Source organism: Ceratotherium simum, chromosome 10 (genome assembly GCF_057802395.1).
Source record: "Ceratotherium simum simum isolate JZ-2026a chromosome 10, ASM5780239v1, whole genome shotgun sequence".
Classification (NCBI taxonomy): Eukaryota; Metazoa; Chordata; class Mammalia; order Perissodactyla; family Rhinocerotidae; genus Ceratotherium; species Ceratotherium simum.
In genome coordinates, this window is record NC_141909.1 from 68,116 (window position 1) to 89,935 (window position 21,820).

Sequence of the window (21,820 nt, forward strand, 5' to 3'; positions counted from 1 at the left end):
TTTACGTCCTGACTCTTCAGTCTGAAGTCTCTAGACCAAAGCCAAAATGAGCACTAAGGACCATTCAGGAGATCCAATCTGAGCCACACTCTACGCAGAAGGCAGCAAAGTAAGGTCTGCAAGCCAAATATGGGCTGCTGCCTGTGTTTATGTATAAAGTTTGATTGGAACGCAGCCCTGCCCTTCATTCACATTGTCTAAGACTGCTTCCTCACTGCAATGGCAGAGTTCAGCAGTTGTGACAGAGACATATAGCCTGCAAGATCTATACCTACTATCCACCCTTTCAGCCAGGGTTGGCCCCGCTGGGTCACATGGACCTCACCAAATCCACGGCAAGTCCTTCTCTCCCACCACCAAATTCTTGGAGCTTAGGAGTCAAGAGCAAGGGCACAGCAATGCCATTAAACTGACTGTATGTCCACCAGTCACAGATGTCTTTTAATCATAAGTGAGTAATTCTTAGTTCTGTGATAAACATTTCACATTTAATAAGGAATAGATATAATCAGCCAAATACTCAGATAATTAAAGCTACATTTTAAAAAGCAATATTTTATTATGTAAAATTCTATGTAGGAAAGTACATAGAAGTACTTGATTTGAAGTACCATAACTGGACTTCAAATCCATAGTACCTAAAATTTTTATTTAATAAATGGTTTAAAGCACAGTGCCAAAAATACATTAACATTTAAAAATTTCACTAAAAGGAAAAAATACTGTAGAATGCATAGCTGCAGAAAGCTAGATTCGGTCATTTTAAAACAAAACTGCTTCAGAATACAAAAAGAAAAATGCTAGATGCCACACCTAAGTTATCCCTGTCCCCAGATAATGCCACTTATGTTTCTTAGCAATCCTCAGACCACAATGGTTATAAACCACGAGCACATCCATCAAAAGACTGTGAAACTATTTTCATCGAGTCAGTGGCCAAATTGTTAAAAGGGCTGTAATGTAATAATTAAAGCTGCTGGGCTCTGTGTAGTGTCATGGCTCCTATCAGAGGGGCTCCAACAGCAGCTCGGGGGACACTCGTGACAGAGGCGCGGGAGCGGCTGAGTTACAAAGGCTGCGAGGGAACGAGAGCTGCTCACCCCCCAGAAACCACGGCTCATGGGAACCCACAGGAGACCACAACACAGACCCACAGACCACTGCTCACAAACGCGTCCCACTCAGAGTGCCAGTGATTCGGAGCTCACACGGGGCTCTGATCACATTTTACTGTCCAAAGGAGATTATTTTCTCTGTTTTCGCTAAATAATATTTACTAGTTTATATTAGAAATGGTAAAATCTAGGAAAACTCAGTTCAATTTTTAAAAAGACTGCTTCCTTCTTAAGAATGGTTTCTAGATGTTTCTACACCACCTTTATAGTTCCAGTTTCTAGTTTCTTTGTAAGGAGTAAATTCAACTTGCAGGTTATATTCCAGGCTAATTGATACATTTCCGGAGTGCCCTTTCGAATCCACGGAATGCCGAACGGGAGCTCACCCGTGTCACAAACGTGGCACGCGCGCTGACTCACTCTGCCTCTTTGCTCTTCTTGGAACCAGCCCCCGTCGAATCTTCTGCCTCAGCCCTCCTTCCATCACGGCCCTCCTCAGAGGCTCTTCCACCACATTCGCGTGCGCGGCTGCGAGCGCCCGGACGGTAGAGCTGCAAGGACGGCCGGTCCTGCCAGGACAGAAGGGCGGGTTACTCTTCCAAGGCCCGTGAGGCAGCAGGAGCAACATCTCTACTTCTAGGGCCTGACGATCCTAACCATCTAAAGAAAATCAGTCTTGCAGCTAAAAATCAGCCTTTTTCACAGCACTATCTCAGAAACCAGGAATTTGAGGTGGGAAAAAAAAGCCACAGAAAGGAAAACAGTTAATATTTAAAATAACTTGAAAGAAAGTAAAACTGGTATCTGGGAAAACGTTATTGCTCAAACCTAGAACACTCTGTGGAAATAGTACAATCATGGCATTCCCTTCCCAACTCGAGAGATGAGAACAAACACACTCGTCTCAGTCCCTCAGACTCACCACCCAGGGCCACGTGACGTCTGAAACACAACAAGGCATGGCCCCCAGAGATGGCTTTTAGAGCTATGAACTAAGCAGTTATTAGCATTTGTAATAAGCAGTCTCCGTGTGGATTATTCCTGAACTGTCCCCTTTATAGAAAATGCCCACCTATCATCTTATTAAACTCTCAGAGGTGGTGGAATAAAAATGATGACTGAATAAAGTACATGAAATGCAATTAAACTGCTTCAGGACACAAGGACTGGGAAGCCAGGGCAGGACAGAGCGGTTCTGAAGGGTGGGACGAGTGACAACAGTGGGAACGAGTCCTCCTCTCGGGGAGCCGTCCAGCTGTGCCGTGGACCCAGCCCTGAAGGAGGGCTGGGCCTCTTGAGGAAGCTCCCTGTCCTGTGGGCAGAGCAGCAGCCTTGGCCTTCCCGCGGCCCCTGGAGCCCAGGGACAGAGTGACTCAGGGGCACATCCCCCTGCTGTGCTTCTCCAGGGCTCACCAGTCACCTTGCCCACTCCTGGGCTGTGGGGCCCCACAGTCAACACCGGAGGTTTCTCAGAATGTTCTTTTCCCTAAGACAAGCCTGGCCAACAAGAGGAGTAGGAAAGGGCTCGGCAGGCCCCAGGGACTTGAATCCCCATGCAGGCAGAGACGCAGGCTTCACACACCACCATCTGCCTGGGGCTAACACACACAGTTCTGCTGCTCACCAGGGTAACTTCCGTGTGTGCAGATGGAGCTCGAAACTGGTCCTAGAAGTACATCCTAACCAGCCGAGCCTCGTAAGGAGGGAGCTGTGAGGCCCAGAGCTCCTTATTACCACCACAGCACTACAGATATAACTGAGGGAAGGAGTTGTCCCGAGTTCCCACACCTAAAGCTGTGCAATACCCAAGCCCCTTGCTGTGGCGAAACAAAAAGGCAGCGAAAACCACTGTCCAAACGAACCACCCTGCCCAAAGACCCCCGTCCCACGTGGTGTGCCTGCAGACGAGGTCACTGCAGAGACCTGTGAGTCTCACACACACACACACACACTGACACGCACTCACACACTCACAGACACACACTCACACACTCACAGACACGCACTCACACACACACAGGATCAGTGAAGAGTGAAGACAAGGAGGCTCTCCTCTTGTCTGGAGGTCCACCTCCCCCTTACTGGAAATGTTTTAAAAATCAACAACATCGCTGATACTTGCAAGGCCCTGGAAAAGTCTGAAGGGAATTACACCGAGTGAGAAAGCCAGTCTCAAAGGTCCACACTGCATGTTTCCATTTCCACAGCATTCCTGAAATGGCGGGATAACAGCGACAGCACAGCGGGGCTGCAGGGTCAGGATGGGTTGGGGGTGGGAGTGACGGGGAGGCCGGGCTGTGGGTGACTGACCAGCACCACAGGGCCCGGCCTTGGAAGGGAGACGGCCCCATTCAGTGCTTCTCTGCAACAATGTGGCCTGAATAAAAACTAACCTCAGACATCTGAAACAAGAGCTGTTTGTGGCTAAGCGGGCCGTCCTACCGTGTACGGCCTGCGCAGACCTGATCAGGTCTAGAATGGGTGTTTACGAGCCCTGTGATTAGGCTAATAATCAGAAAGTTGTCAACAATGTAAAGGAACGCTCCATAAACGTCACTAATATTTTCCTTACTGCCTTAGGGGTAAATTTTGTCAACTTGCCATCACTTATTCTCAAGCAAATGGTGTGCTAATTTTATACTAAATAAAAGCTTTTTGTTTTCCTGGTGAAAAAAAACTTGATTCTCTCAGAAAAGATGATGGCTGGTTCCATTCAGGATTTGACATTCAGGACGTGGTGCTCACTGAGTGGACAAGAGTGAGTTCTAGCAAATACAGACGTTTTGGGGCAGGACGCTCCTAAGATAATGCAGGATCCAGCGGGGTGGCCACTCCCTGTCGGAGTGCGCCACCCTGTACCTCAAGACACCTATGCAGATTTCCCTTTTTTGGTTAAATAAAAGAATTCCTGTTTGGAAAAGCAGTTGTTAGCCTGCAGAAGTACAGTTCGTACTGTCAGCACAGACACGAGTGAAAGATGATCCCAAAGGAATAAGAGAACCTTGTTTCCCACACACTCCTTCCTAGGCGCCGGGCCGCCTGCGCTCTGCTCCGTCACTGGTCTCTCTGCTGCCTCCATAGCAACCCCGCCGTCCTGGCTCCCTTTCTGCCCTCTGTCTGGGGTGAATCCTTTCCCCCATTTTGGCTCTTCTTCATTTTTTCTTGAAATCTTGTCCAACTCATAGTGAGCTCTGTGCTTCCTGCTGTCATCCAAGTGCTGTCTCTGTGTTTCAAGGTCTTTTTCTCGAAATCTTCTCTCCACATCCCTCTGCTCTTTATCACTGTCATTTTGTGACCTGTGATTCAATACAAACCATCAGTGACCCTGTGTAAACCGCTAGTCCATCGCCCGCCTCCCCTTCCAGACCATAAGTTCCAAGAAAGGCAGGGAGTACGTAAGTCTGCTCATCACTTATTGCCAAGTGTGCATGTGACGGGCACACCACAGGCATTCCATAAAAACTACTGAAAAGATGAATAAACGATAGTAATACAATATCTAGTGTTATACTTGAGTGACACATATGTAATAGGCGCTATGCTAAAGTACCATATATACATATTTTTCTAACTTTTAGTAATCCTCCAAAGTAAATATAATCCTCCTTCTAATACAGATAAAGTAAATGAGACTAGAAGTGGTTGAGTGACTTTCCTAGAAGCCCACATCCATTGTGACACAGAGCTGACACTGAGAGCTTAGTTTCTGCTCCAAGCATAGCTAAACTTAACTGAAATTTAGTAATATTTGTGCATATATCCAACTGTCAAATGAACAGTAAATACACAGGTGGCTGCTTAGCTCATCTTGTTCTTTTTTTTTTAAAGATTTTATTTATTTAATTTTTTCCCCCCAAAGCCCCAGCAGACAGCTGTATGTCATAGCTGCACATCCCTCTAGTTGCTGTATGTGGGACTCGGCCTCAGGATGGACGGAGAAGTGGTGCCTCTATGCGCACCCGGGATCCGAACCCGGGCCACCAGCATTGCAGTGCGCGCACTTAACCACCAAGCCACAGGGCCGGCCCTGCTCATCTTGTTCTTAAGTCTTCCTCTCCACGAAAGATAGGCAGACGTCCCCAACCACGGCCTGTGGCCCCCACATACAGAAACAGCAGGACTACTGGGGACAAAGAGATCTACGAACAAAGTGTGAATTCATGCCAGAAACACGACAAAAGGCACTGCTGTATCATAAGCAATAATAATACAAACGCCTGTAACACAGACCACAGTGCTAAAAGATCATAGTTTTGATAAGCATGTATAAATTCACTTTATAAACAAATCAATAAACCAGAACCCCCCAAAAGAAGGAAAAAAACCTTTATCACAACTCTATGTGCAAGAAAGACAGTAATAAGTCATTCAGATTACTGTGATTCAGGGAAAATGGCAGCCTAATCTCATGACCTTGCTGTCTCCCCTCCCAACTCAGATCCACTTCCAGGCACCCTTGGAAGCAGCACAGCCCTGGGCTCCAGGAAGCTCTGCAGGTGTCCAGATGCAGCACACAGGCAGAAGCCCTGGGGTAGGGGACAAGAAGCCCAGCTGCACGTGGCCCCACTGACTGTGGGGAGGTGACCAAACCCCGAGGACGCAGGGGCAGGGGCAGGAGGAAGGGGCTCCCCCTGACAAGCGTCTGGCTGCGCTCTCTCTGGCCCGTGTGCAGGGACTGCTGTGTCTGTCCTGTCTCCCGAGAAGCCCTCTCAAGCTCCCTTCGTAAGATGCAAGTCATGAGCAGGCAAAGAACTGCATGCCTAAGGGTCCCCAGCCGGAGAGAGGCAGGGCTAGTGGACACCACGATCCACTGCCGCTAGTCGAATCCCACAGTGGACCACAGGGATGACAACTCCACAAGGAATCGCAGCACTTAGAATTCCCCTTCTACATCACAAAAGACTTCCCAGCACCTACAAGACTGGGTTCTCAAATTTACAATTCCGCAGATAAATTGAAGGAGGTCTGGAAGATCAAGTGAGCAAGATATCTCAAAACAGAGGAAAATTACAAACTGATAAAACTGACAAAGGAAAAGAGCCTGGGAAGAAGGTCCGTATCTGCAGTAACAGCACTCCAAGGGGAGAGGAGAGAGAGCGACAGTTAAGAGAGGCTCAGGAGGACATCTCCCTGGTTTGACGACTGCAGACCAAACGGGTTTACCGAGTTCCTCGCACAACCAAGGAGAAACAAAGATGCGGACAAGCACATCCTGGTGAAATTCTTGAATTCCAAGAATATTATGAAATATAAGCACTTGCATTGACACAGGTGACTGTGACCCAATGACCTCGTGATGCCCCACGTGGTGGAAGGGATGGGAGCACGGGCTCACCTTTCCCGGAGCTCCTCCCGAGAGCTCTCCGGGGGCCTGGGCCTCACGACTGCGCAGCGGGGACAGGGCTCCCACCTTCCATCTCCAGCATCAACTTCCTCTCCTCTTTCTTTTGGTTTCTCAGGGGTTGGTTCCTCTCCCTTTTCTGGTTTCTTAAGCAGCTGAGAAATTATAATGTCAGTAAAATGTCACTTTAAAAGAAGTTGTTTAATAAATAATTAAAAATATCCACCAATATTGAGCCCAGATGTTTGAATAGCAGAAAATGTAAGCTAAAGGTCCAATGAACAGGTTTTGGTTAAATACACAGGGGAACATTCAGTCAAGGAAATAAGTTGTAGTTAGGAAAAACAATTTAGGACAGTCAATGTGATGGAAAGATGCTCATATTAATGAATAAAAGAATGTTACAAAACAGAATGATCTGATTTCTATCAGATACACACATATAGAAAAATGTCTAAAAGCTTGCAATACTGTGTTAACAGTGATTATTTTTAGGTGGCAGAACTGAAATGATTTCCTTTTCTTTCATCTACAGGTTCTAGTTTTTCTAAAATGAAAAAGTATTACTTTTGTAATAAGGAAAAAAATATTTTTTAACAGGTTGCTTTATGTTGATGACTTTTAGAATGTTTAAAGTTTTCAAAACACTTATTATTCTCTTTCTTGAAACAGACGTAGCAGGTTGTTATGAGGCATTTAACTGGTATACCTTTGGAGCTGGGCCTTCCTCCCCGTTCTCACTCTTCAAAACTGAAGTACCACAGGGAGAGTCAACTTGTACAACATAAATGGAAGGTCTACCTCTGAGAATTTTGTTCTCACTTAAATAAGTGAACATTTTTTAAATTGCAGTATAGTGGGGCCGGCCCCGTGGCTTAGCGGCGGAGTGCTCGCGCTCCGCTACTGGCGGCCCGGGTTCGGATCCCGGGCGCGCACCGACGCACCGCTTCTCCAGCCATGCTGAGGCTGCGTCCCACACACAGCAACTAGAAGGATGTGCAGCTATGACATACAACTATCTACTGGGGCTTTGGGGGAAAAAAAAAAGGAGGATTGGCAATAGATGTTAGCTCAGAGCCAGTCTTCCTCAGCAAAAAAAAAAAAAAAAAGAGGATTAGCATGGATGTTAGCTCAGGGCTGATCTTCCTCACAAAAAAATAAATAAATAAAAAATAAATTACAGTATAGCAAAATTATACACACATACATTTCGACTAAATGAGTTCATTTCAGAAGGACACAGATGTAATGGACGGCAGAACCCTTTATAAAGGCTGCTTCTCATCAAAGGTGTGCACTGTGCACCTGTGTATACACTCTTATTCTGCCTACCTGGGGTCTGTGGGTTTAAACATTTCCTTTCAGATAACTATTGAACTTTTTTTTATTACAAAAGTAATATCTGCTTGTAATAAATGCAAGCCACAGGAAGTGCGACAGTATGTGTCTCTACCCATCCACCCAACAAACAACTGTATGCACCTACGAACTGTTTTTACTCACAATACCTCTGAAACCAAACGTGTGGAGTCTGTTCCAACACCACTTCTCCACTCTCCAACACAGGCTGGGTGTCCTGTGATTCAATTCAGTTCTGACTCCATCTACCTGGAATTAACGTCAGATCCCACAAGACTGTCGCCACTTCAAATGCCAGTCCAAAGTCCCAATTTGTCACTGGTACTTCTGACCAACTGGCTATAAATTCAGGGGGTTCTTGAATGAGAATGACTGATGGACTCAGGAAAGTGCTTTGTTACAAAGGATACAGCTCAGGAACAGCCAGAGGGAAGAGATGCACAGGGCCAGGTACAGGGAGCCATTCGGAGCTTCTAAGCCCTCTCCAGGGGCGTGACCTTCCTGGCACCTTGATGTGTTCACCAGCTCTGCAAACTCCATACTTTAGGGACTTTTATGGAGGCTCCGTTGCATAGGCACAACTGATTAAATCACTGGCCACTGGTGACTAAACCCAATCTCCAGCCCTCTCCCCTCCCCAGAGGTCAGTGTGGGGCTGAAAGTTCCAACCCTCTAAGATGCCCTGGTCTTTCTGGTGGCCAGCTCCCATCCTGAAGCCATCCAGGGCCTCAGCCACCCGTCACCTCATTAGCACACAGAAGACACTCTTATCACTCCAGAGACTGCGATGGTTTTAGGAGCTGTGTACCAGGAACCCGGGGAAAAGACCCAGTGCTAGGTGTTTGGAATATAGTTGTGGATAAGACACAAGCGCCCACAATGAAGGAACACACACTTGACATTCTCACCGAGGCAGTGGTGGCCATGGGGGTGGGAGAATGGTGTACACAGTCACAAAAATAGAGAAAAGTGAACAAGATAACCGCAGGTGGTATGAAATGCTGCAAACACATAATAAAACAGGATAAAAGGACAGAGAGATGCGAGGTGAGGGGAACAGGAGGAATGGTTTCTCGAGGGGGTTAGGGAAGGCCTCTCTGTGGAGACAAGATGTGAACAGAGACCAGATGATGAGAAGGAGCTCTTAGGAGAAGGCGTACGTCTCGGGGAAAAGCTCCCTGTGGAGGGAGGCAAGCAAGGGCCCGAGGTGGTCAGCCTGGCAGAGGGAGGCAAGGAGGCTGGACAAGCCAGGGGCACATGACACGGGAGGAGGGGACGCAGGCTCCCGACCAGCCCTCTACGCTCCTTCTACGTGCATGTAACCTGGTCTCACACGCACATCTGTTTTTAAAGAGCTTCGTGAAAAAGACCACACAACTTTTTTGGATAATGTAATCTACAGCCTACAATTTACATATTCAGGAATTTTATTTGTAACTTTGGTAACCTAACTTCCTACTTCAACTTCAGCTCATTGCTTAGTTTTAGAGTCCTCAGAGGAAAATAAAAAACAGCTGGGTTGCTCTCCTTGTATCATATTTCTCTTTATTGTCAAAAATAGACATAAGGACATCTCTCTGCCTCTCTATTTTTAGGCTACTAATACAAATTCTTTTGGCATTTCTTCACAGATTTTATTTTCCAGTTTTTTTAAATTTAATTCTCCAAATGATTCATGAGTCAGAGATCCCAAATGGAGCAGAGATGCTTATTACAGGCTAACTCGGGATGGGGTGTGTCCTGTCAGTCAGAACCCCAGACACTCTGAGTCACGCAGGCCACTGGGTCTAAGCTGCCACCGGGATCCTGTTTACCGGATTTGGACAAGACTAACCCTTTCACTTGCTGTGTTAATGTTTTGAGTTCTTTTTTTCTATACGAAGGATCCTACCTTTTTAAAAAGGATTTACTTTTACAGACTTAAATTTGTTTTTATTTCTTTGGCTTATTTTGGATTCTAATTCCATACTCAACGTAAAAATAAAATGCTGTACTCCACATACTTTGTCTTACTTAAAATTATAGTTGAAATTGTAGGCTACGAGTTTCATCATTCATCATCAAACTTTCTACTCTATCTTCCCCCAAGTCCTGACCCTTCCTTTTTTTTCTTTATATTACACAATTTTAATGAATCACTATAGGGCACCTTAAACCCTTTGTGGAGTGAGGGAAGATGCACATTAGGTTGAAATCTAGGGTTAATAAGGTCATCTGAGCAGAATACTAAGAAGGTAAGGGCTGACTCCAATTTGGGGCAATACATTTTTATACAGAGAAAAACTCCGTGTGCCTTAAACCACCCTCCTAAATGAAGGCGTCAGTCAAAGGAGAAACTAGGCAAGAGATGTAGAAACTGTTGCTGCAACCACAAAAGAAATGATAAACCCAGTTCTGTGAGTCAGCTTCACATAGAAAGGCTGGCATACACTGGGCCAATGGTTTTCAAATGTGTGTTTGTAGGTCAGGAAATTTTTTTTTTTTTGGTGAGGAGATTAGCCCTGAGCTAACATCCATTGCCAATCCTCCTCTTTTTGCTGAGGAAGATTGGCCCTGGGCTAACATCCATGCTCGTCTTCCTCTACTTTACATGGGATGCCGCCACAGCATGGCTTGAGAAGCGGTGCATCGGTGCGCGCCCAGGATCTGAACATGCGAACCCCCAGCCGCCGCAGCAGAGCACGCGCACTTAACCGCTACGCCACTGGGCCAGCCCAGGAAATCTTTTCTTTAAAGGAAAATGTAAGCAGAAGCCCAATCTATGACATTCAAATGTGGGGCTCCTCCAAGAGAAGGGCTCGCGGCACACGCAGGAGGCTGGTCCCCCTCCACCCTTCCATGCGGCCCTCCCAACACAGCATGCCCAGGGAACCGCTAGGGCTCAGGGAACACAGTTTGAGAACTACTGCTGTAGAACAGAGAGAAGGAATTATAATAATAAAAGACTCAACTAATGAAATGTTCCTGCAATTCTGAACAGTTGAAATACCTAAAGGTATGATTAGTACAGCAGAACTATTTTCGGAAAAAAAGAACACGTCTCCTCGAAATTACCTTAATCCTCACTTCTCTCTCAGCCATTCTCTCTTGCTTGTCTGCTTCTTTTCTCTTACATCTTTCCTCCTCTCTTCTTTTCCTTTTCTCTTCTTCCCGTAGGCGTTTCTTTTCCAACTCCCTTCTCCTTCGTTCTTCTCGCTTCTCTTCTCGAATTCTCTAGAGATGTGGGAAGGTATGTGTATAAACCGTCTGCGTGGACACAGCACAGACAGGAAGGACATTCACCAGGGAAAGGCTGGACCTACCTGCTTTTCTAACTTTCTATTTTTAATATATTCCAAAAGAGGTGTGGTTCTTCTAGCTAAAACACAAAAATTGTAAGGTAGCATTTAACTCTAAAATAAGATTTCTTTCCTTTATCTTAAATATTTGTTTTAAATTTAATCTTTAAAATTATTAGGGGAAGAATTTTATCATTTTAAAATTTGCATGAGCATATACTGTGTTTGCGGGAGTTCTTATTCCATCACTATAAAGTCAAGCAATCTGGAGGCACTGACAATCTTATACACAGTAGGCGTTCAATTCCTGATTCCTGAGGGCATCATAAATTACTCACAAAGATGGCATAAAAGAAAAAAAGCAAAATGAGTGCAATGGGCCGGCCCCATGGCTTAGCGGTTAAGTGCACGCGCTCCGCTGCTGGCGGCCCGGGGTTCGGATCCCGGGCACGCACTGACGCACCGCTTCTCCGGCCATGCTGAGGCCGCGTCCCACATACAGCAACTAGAAGGCTGTGCAACTACGACATACAACTATCTACTGGTGCTTTGGGGGAAAATAAATAAAAATTTAAAAAAAAAAAAATGAGTGCAATGCATTAAACTTCCCAGATGTTATAAATATCTTCACATTTCTGCAGATATTTTAAATCATTACATATTTATATATTCACTTTGATTCAACATATATTCTGGGAACAGTTTTAAGCAATGTAGATTCTTGTAATTATAACATACACTCCATAAATCAGAATAACCAGACATAAAAGTTTAAAAATGACTCTGTATGGCACTGTTGATCGAAAAAGCACCAACTACCCACGACTGAGTGTCTCCACCAACTCTACTTCAATCCCCAACTTTCACGCCCCCGCCCCATCTGACCTGACTGGGACTCAGGGAGCCCACATAAGAGGCAGGCCACCAGCTCTGAGAGGTTTGTGTTCCCCACGGCAGCAGCTGAGGATGTAGGTGGGAAGGTGGAAGATGGTTTGGGTCTCCTCTACAGGTCTTCAAGACCTCAGATTAAACGAGGGAAGGAAGAATCCCTGGATGCACTTGAAGACATGACATTTCCAGAATTCCGAGGATCAGGAATTAATCAGGAATCATAAGAGAGCCCCTGGCCAGGGCTTCCTAATGTGGAACTGAGGACCCCTGAACTCCTTGCCATCATATATCAAATGATGTCTGCCAGGGAGCTCGGTCCCAGGTTCACGGCCGTGGTGAAGAGCTGACGCAGTGCAGATGCCCATGTTTCGTCACTGGCACAGAGACCAAGAAGTGCCTGCCCCCTCCTTGGGTGGCTCCTGTGTTAACCACGAACTCTGGCTCACGATGAGCACAGCCCATGCCATTTCTAACAGGCAAGTCACCCCAAATTAGTGAGGACTCTGCTCTGCACCATGGAAGTTCTGGATTTGTCAGCCAAGGTGGGTGGGGGAGCTGACACCGAGACACCGTCTGCCTTCCTCCCTCTCCTACAAAACACCTGCCTTGTTACCCCAAAGGACCCATGTGAAGAGAAGATGAGACCCTGTAACAGAAAGTGCTTTACAAACCATAAAAGTGTATAACTCAGTAAACAGAGGATGCATACTCATTTAACCAACAGTACACTTATTACCACTCACAGAGAGCTGGCACCCAGGCACTGGGACGACACCCTGTGAGCACAGGGAGGCTAAGGCTCAGGAGGCAGTGACTGCCCAGTCCTGAGCTGGGGCCTGAGCCCAGGTCTGTCTTGCGCTCTATAGACCCTGACATGCCACTGCACCAACCTCAACTTCAGAGTGAATTAGTATTTCCATTTAACCACACTGCTTAGACTTGATCATAAGAATACACTGAAGGCAAAAATCTAAGAAAACAAAAAGGCAATTTGCCACGAATTCAAGGTTCAAATTTAAATGGGCAGCAACAGGAATCACAGAAACGAAGCTCCATCACCTCGTCCTGGGCTGGTGGCCTCTCAGTCACAGCAATTTGTTCGGTAAATAATCACGATGCATCTACTGGGCACCAGGCACTGGGCAAGGACAGGACTTGTCCCTCCTGCAGGAGGGCAGCTGTGTGTGTCTGACCACCAAGGGGAGGTAAAACAGACCCTGCCCCTCCCTGTAGCTTCCCTGTACAGGGGCATTTAGAACAAAGTGCACGAGAAATGGGAGGGGCAGGAAGGCGAGTTCTGTACATAATTTCTATTTTGCTTCTTCTTTTAGCTCTTCTTAAATTTAACATATTCTAGTGAAATCTCAATTTGCCCCGGTATTGTTTCTCTCTCCCAGTATTGTTACTCTTCCCCAGTCAATAACGGTCCTACAGCCCACGGATCTGCTCATGTCAAACTCCTGAAGCCTTGATTCTTTCCGCTTCCTTCCCTCCCACACCCAGTCGTCAGTTAGTCCTGCCAGTCCTACCTCCAGAACAGACGCTGACTCTGCCAGCCTCGTTCAAGCAGCCTTCCCTGGACTACATCACAAGCCTCCCTAATCAGAGGCCCAGCTTCTCCTGGCATCCACAGTCCATCAAGTATGGAGCAACCAGAGTGATGGGGAAAAATAAATCAGACTGTATCACTCCCTCCATTGTTTCCAGGTGTCCCTCAAATAAAATCCAAACCTCTTACCACCAGCCCGACGTGATGTGCCCACCTGCCTCTCCAGCCACTCTGCCCCTTGCCCACCATGTGCCGACCACACAGGCCCAGAACTCCAGCCTCCAGCTCCTGCGTTGGCGTTCCCTCTTCTACCTCTTAGCACAGCTGGTCTCAGCTCAAATACGGTCTCAGAGGGGACTCTCTCTCTATCCCATTCTTCTATGTCACTACATTTGTGGCACTTGTCACAAACAGAAATGCTTGGCCTTGAAGCTTGATTATTTCTGTGTGTGTTTACTACAGTCAATCCCACCAGAAGGGCAGCTACACGAGGGCAGAGGCCTCGTGCATCCTGTTCCTGTTCCTGTTCTGTCCCATGCCGAGGCTCAGAGTTGGTACGCAGTCAACATGTGCTGAATAAAAATGAGAAAATGCATCCTAAGCACATCTGAAATATTTACCATAGTGATTAAAAATCCTTCAAGCCACACGTTGTCAGCTGTTATAAAGTATAAAACTTCATTATTAGACTAATGAAGAAAATTTCAATAATGTTAACCTTTCTTATTCATTTTCTCAACAAACATTTACTGAACACCTAAACTCGTCCCAGCAACGTGCTCCGCACTGGGACTACAAAGAGGAACAGACAGTTCTGTTGGGGGCAGGGAGACAAAATGAGAAGAGCATTTACGTGAGGGAGATGGACAAACAAGGAGATGAATTATCCAGTGCATTCGTCCTGTCCTGCAGGACACAGCCGTGGGGCGCACTGGGCCTGAAGGGGAAGCAGCGCACAGGGCAGAGGCAGACAGGAAGGGAGGCACTACGGGTACGTCTGGGAGCTGCAGCAGAGTGCCTGGAGACAGAAAAAGGTGTTGCATGTCTACTCTTGAGTTTTAGGGACTGCAACCAGGAGATAACCATTTCTAAGACATACTGCCTGCAGGGTAGGCTTGAAGGCCTGATTCATACCAGATTCTGTGCTCTGGCTGGCTGTATCCACTCGGTTGCTTGGCTTGCTCAGGGGACTTAATATTGTTTTAAACAGCAGCAAGATGACCTCATAGTTAAGCAAAGCCTTTTTCTGCTGTGACTGCTCTCGGCAAAGACGACTGACTTCAACTTTGAGAATAACACTCCCTCCCTAATGCAGCCAGGCACAGAGCACTCATGTCTTCTCTACTGCTCACTCGGAAGCATCATAACTTTGAAACAAAATGACCACAACAAGAACTCAAGTGCTCTCCACCAACAGATGCTCAGAAATAGGCCCCCAAGCTGCCATCTTGCCGTCCTTTTATCAAAACTGGGAAATACTCTACGTTTCTGCCAAGCCTGTCACAAGTGTCAATTTTTTATAATAATCATGAAAAAGAGGAAATACATACTCTATAAATACATATCTCAATACAGTAAAGAGAAGAAACGAGTGAAACAGACCAATAAGCTCTCTTGTCTTTGCCTCTATGTCCCCTAGAAGAGTCTCAGGATTAGCACTGGTTTTCTCTTCCTCCACACAGTAAGTTTCTAAAAACTTCTTATATTCTGGATCTGTAAATTTAAAAAGAAAATAAATATACTCCTCCCCACAAACGGGAAAGATACGATATTTGATCAGAGTATTTAATGCGGTGGTTTCACAATCCAGCATCTGAAAAAGGACTCACCATCTTCAATGCTTCCAGTTTTGGCATCTTTTTTCTTTAGCTTGTTTTTGGCGATCTTCTGGAATGGAGCAAACTCTACCACTGCAGGATATTCTAGGCCTTTAACAGGAAACAAATTCCAAGAACAATTCTGAAATTCTACCGTATTCATTTCAAAAATAATGATCTAGCTTAATTAAGGACTAAGCATAACAATGATAATGTTACTATTTAAACTATAATTTAACTATATTTCCAAGCAAGTGCAACCTTAGCATGTCAAACTCCAAATTTAAACAAAGGGTGAGCAATTATTTATTACATAAAACAATTCTTCATGTTGTAGTGGTGGTTACATGACTGAATACATTCAAAATTCATCAAACTGTGTACCTTAAAATGGTGAATTTTAGCATATGTAACTTATACCACAATAAACCTGATCTTCCCCCACCAAAGAGTTTATCATGGAATACATTTAAGTAGGTTTCTTTGTCACATTTAAAATTTTTTAATTTTAAAAGGTTAATTCAACTATCAATCTATTATATGAGATCTAGGAAATTACTCTGCTTAGAAGAGACACTTGGCTAAAAGAGGGGGCTTCAAAGGGTGGAGATAATATTCAGGTAAGATTCGCTTCAAATAGAAAAGTTCAGAATGAAAGTCACTAGAAACTGATTTTGCTGTTATGTGGGAGGGAGACAAACACACCCAGAAATGTCCACTACGAGAATCTGCTAATGTTTAACCAACAAACAGGACACTTTTACCACAGACTAAACCCAAGTAGTCACTTAGACTTGTCAGGAATGGTCAGGTGACTATGATAAGTGTAACTCTCATTTATCTGGAGAACATTTTTGTGCTAACCTCAACTATCCAGAATAAAGTCAAGAAACGGTAGGCGAGCAGGGCTCTGGATAGGCAGGGACAATGTCCAATTCACTGCTGCATCCATAATGCCTGGTACATAGTAGATACTTATTAAATAGCAGTAGACACACTTCTTAATTTCAAAATTATTACAACGCTACAGAAATCAAAACAGCATAAAGTTTTCAAATCCTATGGCATAAAGACAGACATATAGACCAAAAGACTAGAATAGAGAGCCCAGAAACAAACCCTCACATATACGATCAAATGGTTTGTGGTAAGGGTGCCAAGACCATTCAATGGAGAAAGGACAGTCTTTTTAACAAATGATGCTGAGAAAATGGATATCCACACGCAAAAGAATGAAGTTGGACCCTTACCTAACACCATATACAAAAATTAACTCAAAATGGATCAGAGACCTAAACTTGAGACCTAAAACTATAAAACTCTTAGAAGAAAGCCTGGAGGAAAAGCTTGACATTGGATTTGGCAATTATTACTTGGATATGACACCAAAAGCACAGGCAACTAAAGTAAAAATAGATATACTGGATGACATTAAATTAAAAACATTTGTGTATCAAAGGACACATCAACAGAATGTAAAGGCAATCTACAAAATGGGAGAAAATCATACATCTGATAAGGGGTTAATATCCATAATATATAAGGAAATTCTACAACTCAATGGTAACAAACAACTCAATTAAAAACAGGCAAAGAACTTGAATAGACATATCTAAAGAAGACATATGAATGGCCAACAAGCACATGAAAAGATGCTCAACATTAATAATCATTAGAGAAATGCAAATCAAAACCACAATGAGATACCACCTCACAGGCATTAGGATGTCTGCTATCAAAAAACAGAAAACAACAAGTGTTGGTGAAGATGTGGAGAAATTGGAACGCTTGTTTACTATTGGGAATATAAAATAGTGCAGCCTTTATGGAAAACAGTATGGCAGTTCCTCAAAAAATAAAAAATATAACTACTATATGATCTAACAATCCCACTAGGGTATATATCCAAAAGAATTGAAAGCACGTTCTCAAAGAGATATTTGTACACCCACGTTCACAGCAGCACTATTCACAATAGCAAAGAGCCAGAAGCAACCCAAGTGTCCATTAATAAACAAATGGATAAACAAATGTGGTATACACACACAACAGAATATTATCCAGCTTTAAAAAGGAAGGAAATCCTGTCACATGCTACAACACAGGTGAACCCTGAGGTCATCACGCTAAGTGAAATAAGCCAATCACAAAAAGACAAATCCTGAATGATTCCACTCATATGAGTTATCTAGAGTTTTCAAATTCATAGAGACAGGAAGGGGAAGTGTGGGTGCCAGGGGCTGGGGGAGGGAGGAACGGGGAGTTGCTGTGTAATGGGTACAGAGTTTCAGTTTTGTAAGATGAAAAGAGATCTGGAGATTGGTTGCATGACAATGTAAATATACTTAACACTACTGAACTATACACTTAAAAAAGAATAAGACGGTAAATTTAGGTTATGTATATTTTATCACAATTTTTAAAAAGTAAAGGAAAAAAGGCACTTGAATAAATTACTCAGAAAACAAGTATCCAACACAAATGTCAAATAGTTCAAGATGAAACTTGCCTTTACTCACAGGAAAAATCTCTTGGCTTCAGTCTAGTCACTCTTTAACCATCTTTTCTAGTTTGTTACCCCTCAGTGGAGGAGAAGAAAACACTGAGTCTTGTGGGTGGGTAGAGTGGGAAGAGGTTGGTTGGTGAGGGGTGCATAGAAAACAACACGCTGTCGAGGTGTACACACTCGAGGGCCGTGAACACAATGTCCGCAGAAAACAACACGCTGTCGAGGTGTACACACTCGATGGCCGTGAACACAATGTCCGTAGAAAACAACACGCTGTCGAGGTGTACACACTCGATGGCCGTGAACACAATGTCCGTAGAAAACAACACGCTGTCAAGGTATACACACTCGAATGCTGTGAACACAACAGCTGACAGTATGACAAGAAAAGAGGAAAAAGAAAAAACATATTAAAAGCAGAACCCAAAAAGTACAGACAATTGGAACCATTTAGAGTGGAGGTAAATATCACCGTCTCAGGAGGCAGTGCTGTTCAACAAGGTTGAAAACCAATGTTCATTATTATAACCCCCTCCCCACGTGACATCATCCAGAAATGGGATAATTATGAAGAGTACTCTGTTAGAAAGACACAGATGTAAGTGAATAATATATTTTAGAAAACTTCTATCAAACATGGGTAAAATAATTTAGTTTGGGGACATAAAAAAGTAAAGTTCACTTATTCAGAAAACTCATTTATATGAAAAATTTCATTCTCTGATGATAATACATAAATAAGTTGTCACTATTACATAGAATTCTTTGGTTTATATATAATTTTAACTTTCAACATAAGCACACAGTCACAGTAACATCATAATCAAAACTTAAGATTTATTTTAGATTAGTATCTGAGAACTTAATTAAAACTCACAAACATTCCAGCAAAACTTAATTAATGTACTTAGAGATTGTAATAAGAAGTTAAAAAGCCAATGACCCAACCTTTACTGTCAATGAAGATATATCCATCAAAACGATCTCTAAAAAGAAGGATGTCATCAGGATTTCTAAAATTAATGTATGCTCTTGAGTAGAGATGAGGATAAAGACTGAAATAAGAGAACAGCAAAATGGTTAGTAACAAATACAAACACTTCTTTCATCATTTGCCTTTGTTTTTCTTTTCTGGATAGAACAAACTACTTTAATTTTATTTATTTATATTTTTTCCCCCAAAGCCCCAGTGGATAGTTGTATGTCATAGCAGCACTTCCTTCTAGTTGCTGTATATGGGACGCGGCCTCAGCATGGCAGGAGAAGCGGTGCGTCAGGTGTGCACCCAGGATCCGAACCCGGGCCGCCAGTAGCAGAGCGCGAGCACTTAACCGCTAAGCCACGGGGCTGGCCCTAGAACAAACTACTTTAGATAAAACCTTTATGCCAAAGAATCATCTCTCAGTTAATTACAATATGGATATTCTTTAGCAAAAAATCAAAATCAAACAAACAAAACACGAACTGAGACCTTGTTAATGACTTGGGGGAGACCCTTTAGGTCAGTTTCTCTACTGCACAGAGTCAGGGTTAAAATAACTGGTCCTCAGAGGCTGAAAACCAAAGGCATGGTTATTCAAAGGTCATCCCTCACCATGCGTCACCACTGCGACACCACCTAGTGAGGACCGTTCACAGGCGACAATGCTGTGCTGTAAAGAGATCCTTCACTGACTTAGAGAAAACCTGCAGGTATTTTAAGAGTATTTCTTGGAGCACATGGTACGGGGTCTACAAAAGAACGAAGCCTTTCTCCCGTCTCACAGCTACCGATTTCCTTCATAGGCAGGAACTTTCAGCCCCACGTGACAGATGAGAACACTGAGAAATTAGGAACTTGAGAGGACATGTTAGTTAAAAGGTGGGCCTGGGATCCCACCTGAGACCAGTGGCCATCTTCCTGTAACGGCACCAGTTTTCCTAAACTTTAGTCATTTGAAAACCATCTTTATGTTGGGTTTTTAAACTATATCTAAAGTTACCTCTTAGTGATATTTTTCTTTGAATGGACTGACGTTTTTTACTTAAATGCATTTATTCTAAAGGAAAGTTCCTATGGCTACCATAATTGAGAACTCACAATATTGAGAATAGAAACAATAACAATGATAATGAAGATCATGGTAAAAACATAATGAAAATCACTAAATTCTAGCTGAACTGTCACCTGTTGAAGGTCTAACCTGGTCTGCTCCCTCTTTGTCATCAAAAGGGAAATTTGGAAGTGTTACAGTGTTGTCAGAGTCATCTTATTACCAAGCTGTAACAGGGAATTGAAAAAGACATGACCGGGCAGGCGCAGGGTCGGGGTGTTAGTGATGGAAGGGAGTACAAGGGGGCTTCTGGGGTCGGGGATATTCTGTTTCTTTATCTGGTGTTAATTATATGGGTGTGTTCACTTGTGAAAATTCATCAGGTTATACATCTATTATTCATTCACTTTTCTTTGTTATATCTTAATAAAACCTACTTTAAAAAGCTCTATGAAATACAGTTTATTGATATCCAAAATACACCAATTGAGTAATATGTTGTTAGTTTGTCTGTTTTTCTTTTCAGACTACGGTAGTGACAGCAGAGGCATATTCCAAATCTATTTTAGAGGAATTGAATGATCTGCCTACTTAGAAATAACTTAGAAACAAAGGTCTGCACTGATTTCTGGGTACGTGTGGGAAAGAAGATGGAAACGAAGATGGCTCCTATTATCTACAATAATTTCCACCACTGACAATACCTCACAGCTGTTTAACGTCGGTAAACAGCTTCTCACCTGAGATCGGCAGTGAAGAACTCGAAGGAGTCGTGCGCAGGCAGCGGGCGAAGCTGCTGTTCCAGCTGCTCCTTGGTGAGGCTGGGAGGAAGCCGCCGGATGACCACCTGGGGAAAGGTCGCTGCCTGGGTTTTGTTTCACTATCACTGTATTAAGCTTCAATTATTTGAATGCTTGGTCACCTGTGTTTATGCTCAGAGGAAAATCTAAACCAGGCGTCCAGCAGAAACACACATTTTAGGAAAGGATAAGAAATACCTGGAGAACATAGCTGTCAAAAGGGTAATGAGGGCTGAATAATTTAAAAGGGATCCGTGGGGTCAGAAAAGCCTGCGCATAACCCCTCTTCCTCGGAATCATCTCATTACTACCACGACACGTACGGTCCGTGCCCGAGCTGCAAAATAAGACCCGCTCCTCTCTCTCCTGCATGTGGGCCACACTAGGAGGCAAGACACACGCAGAGAACACCAGCAGGAGCAAACCCACGGGCACCGTCCTCACTGCCCAGAGGAAGTCCGCCTCCTGTCCGCAGTGTCCACACCGCGGGTCCTCTCCAACACCTCACCAGCTGTCCGGGCTGCCTCTCCCGGCTGCCGCCGTCTTCCCTGGACCGGACCGGACCCTGGCAGAACCGCCGAGCCACCGACCCCGCTCGTGCCCCCTCCGGCCGCGGTCCTCGGCGGTGCGGACAGCTACTGCCAGGCGCCGGGGAGCCCAGCGTCTCAGCCCCAGCGGGAAACGTGCTCAGGCCCACAGGGCCTTTCTTCCTCCCCAGGCCGGAAAAGCTCGCGTCGGAGGGCGCCGAAAACTCGGCCAGCGCTGCCCGACCGCTGTCCGCGGTGCTGAAGGGCGCCCCGCCCACCCCGCGGCCCCGCCTCACCGCGCTGAGAATTCCCCCTCCTCTCGCGAGGTTTGCTTGCACCGCCCCGTCCTCACCCCGCCCCTTCCTTCGCCCCGCCCCCACCTTGCTCAGGGTCGTTTTCTTCTCCTCGCGAGGTTTGCCTGCGCCACCCCCACAGCCGGAGGACGCGGCCGGCGGCGACTCCCGGCGGAACTGGACTTCCAGGACGGCTGCCTTCTCCCTCCCGGTTGAGCCCCGTGCAGCAACGGCCGCCCTGGGGCCTCCGGCCCCCTCCTTCTCCGAGCGCATCCCGCACCCGTCGCGGAACCACTGCCGCCTCTCGC

General features: G+C 45.0%; 1 protein-coding gene across 3 annotated transcripts; it reads right to left on the reverse strand.

Moving 5' to 3' along the window:
• Positions 1-535: 535 nt before the first annotated feature.
• Positions 536-21,809, reverse strand: UPF3A (UPF3A regulator of nonsense mediated mRNA decay). Of its 3 annotated transcripts, none has more exons than XM_087435781.1 (11): positions 21,600-21,809; positions 20,633-20,739; positions 18,808-18,914; positions 15,363-15,461; positions 15,136-15,246; positions 14,387-14,551; positions 11,118-11,173; positions 10,870-11,028; positions 6,451-6,611; positions 4,117-4,411; positions 536-1,684 (listed from the first exon to the last, which is right to left on the reverse strand). In XM_087435781.1, exons 1-11 carry the CDS (start codon positions 21,783-21,785, stop codon positions 1,532-1,534), a joined length of 1,599 nt encoding a protein of 532 aa, XP_087291907.1. In that variant the 5' UTR covers positions 21,786-21,809; the 3' UTR covers positions 536-1,531. The 3 variants fall into 3 exon arrangements, with proteins under 3 accessions (XP_087291907.1, XP_087291909.1, XP_004423272.1); XM_087435783.1 differs by lacking the exon at positions 21,600-21,809 and adding an exon at positions 20,891-21,316; XM_004423215.3 differs by lacking the exon at positions 14,387-14,551 and having other exon boundaries at positions 21,600-21,806.
• Positions 21,810-21,820: the final 11 nt, after the last annotated feature.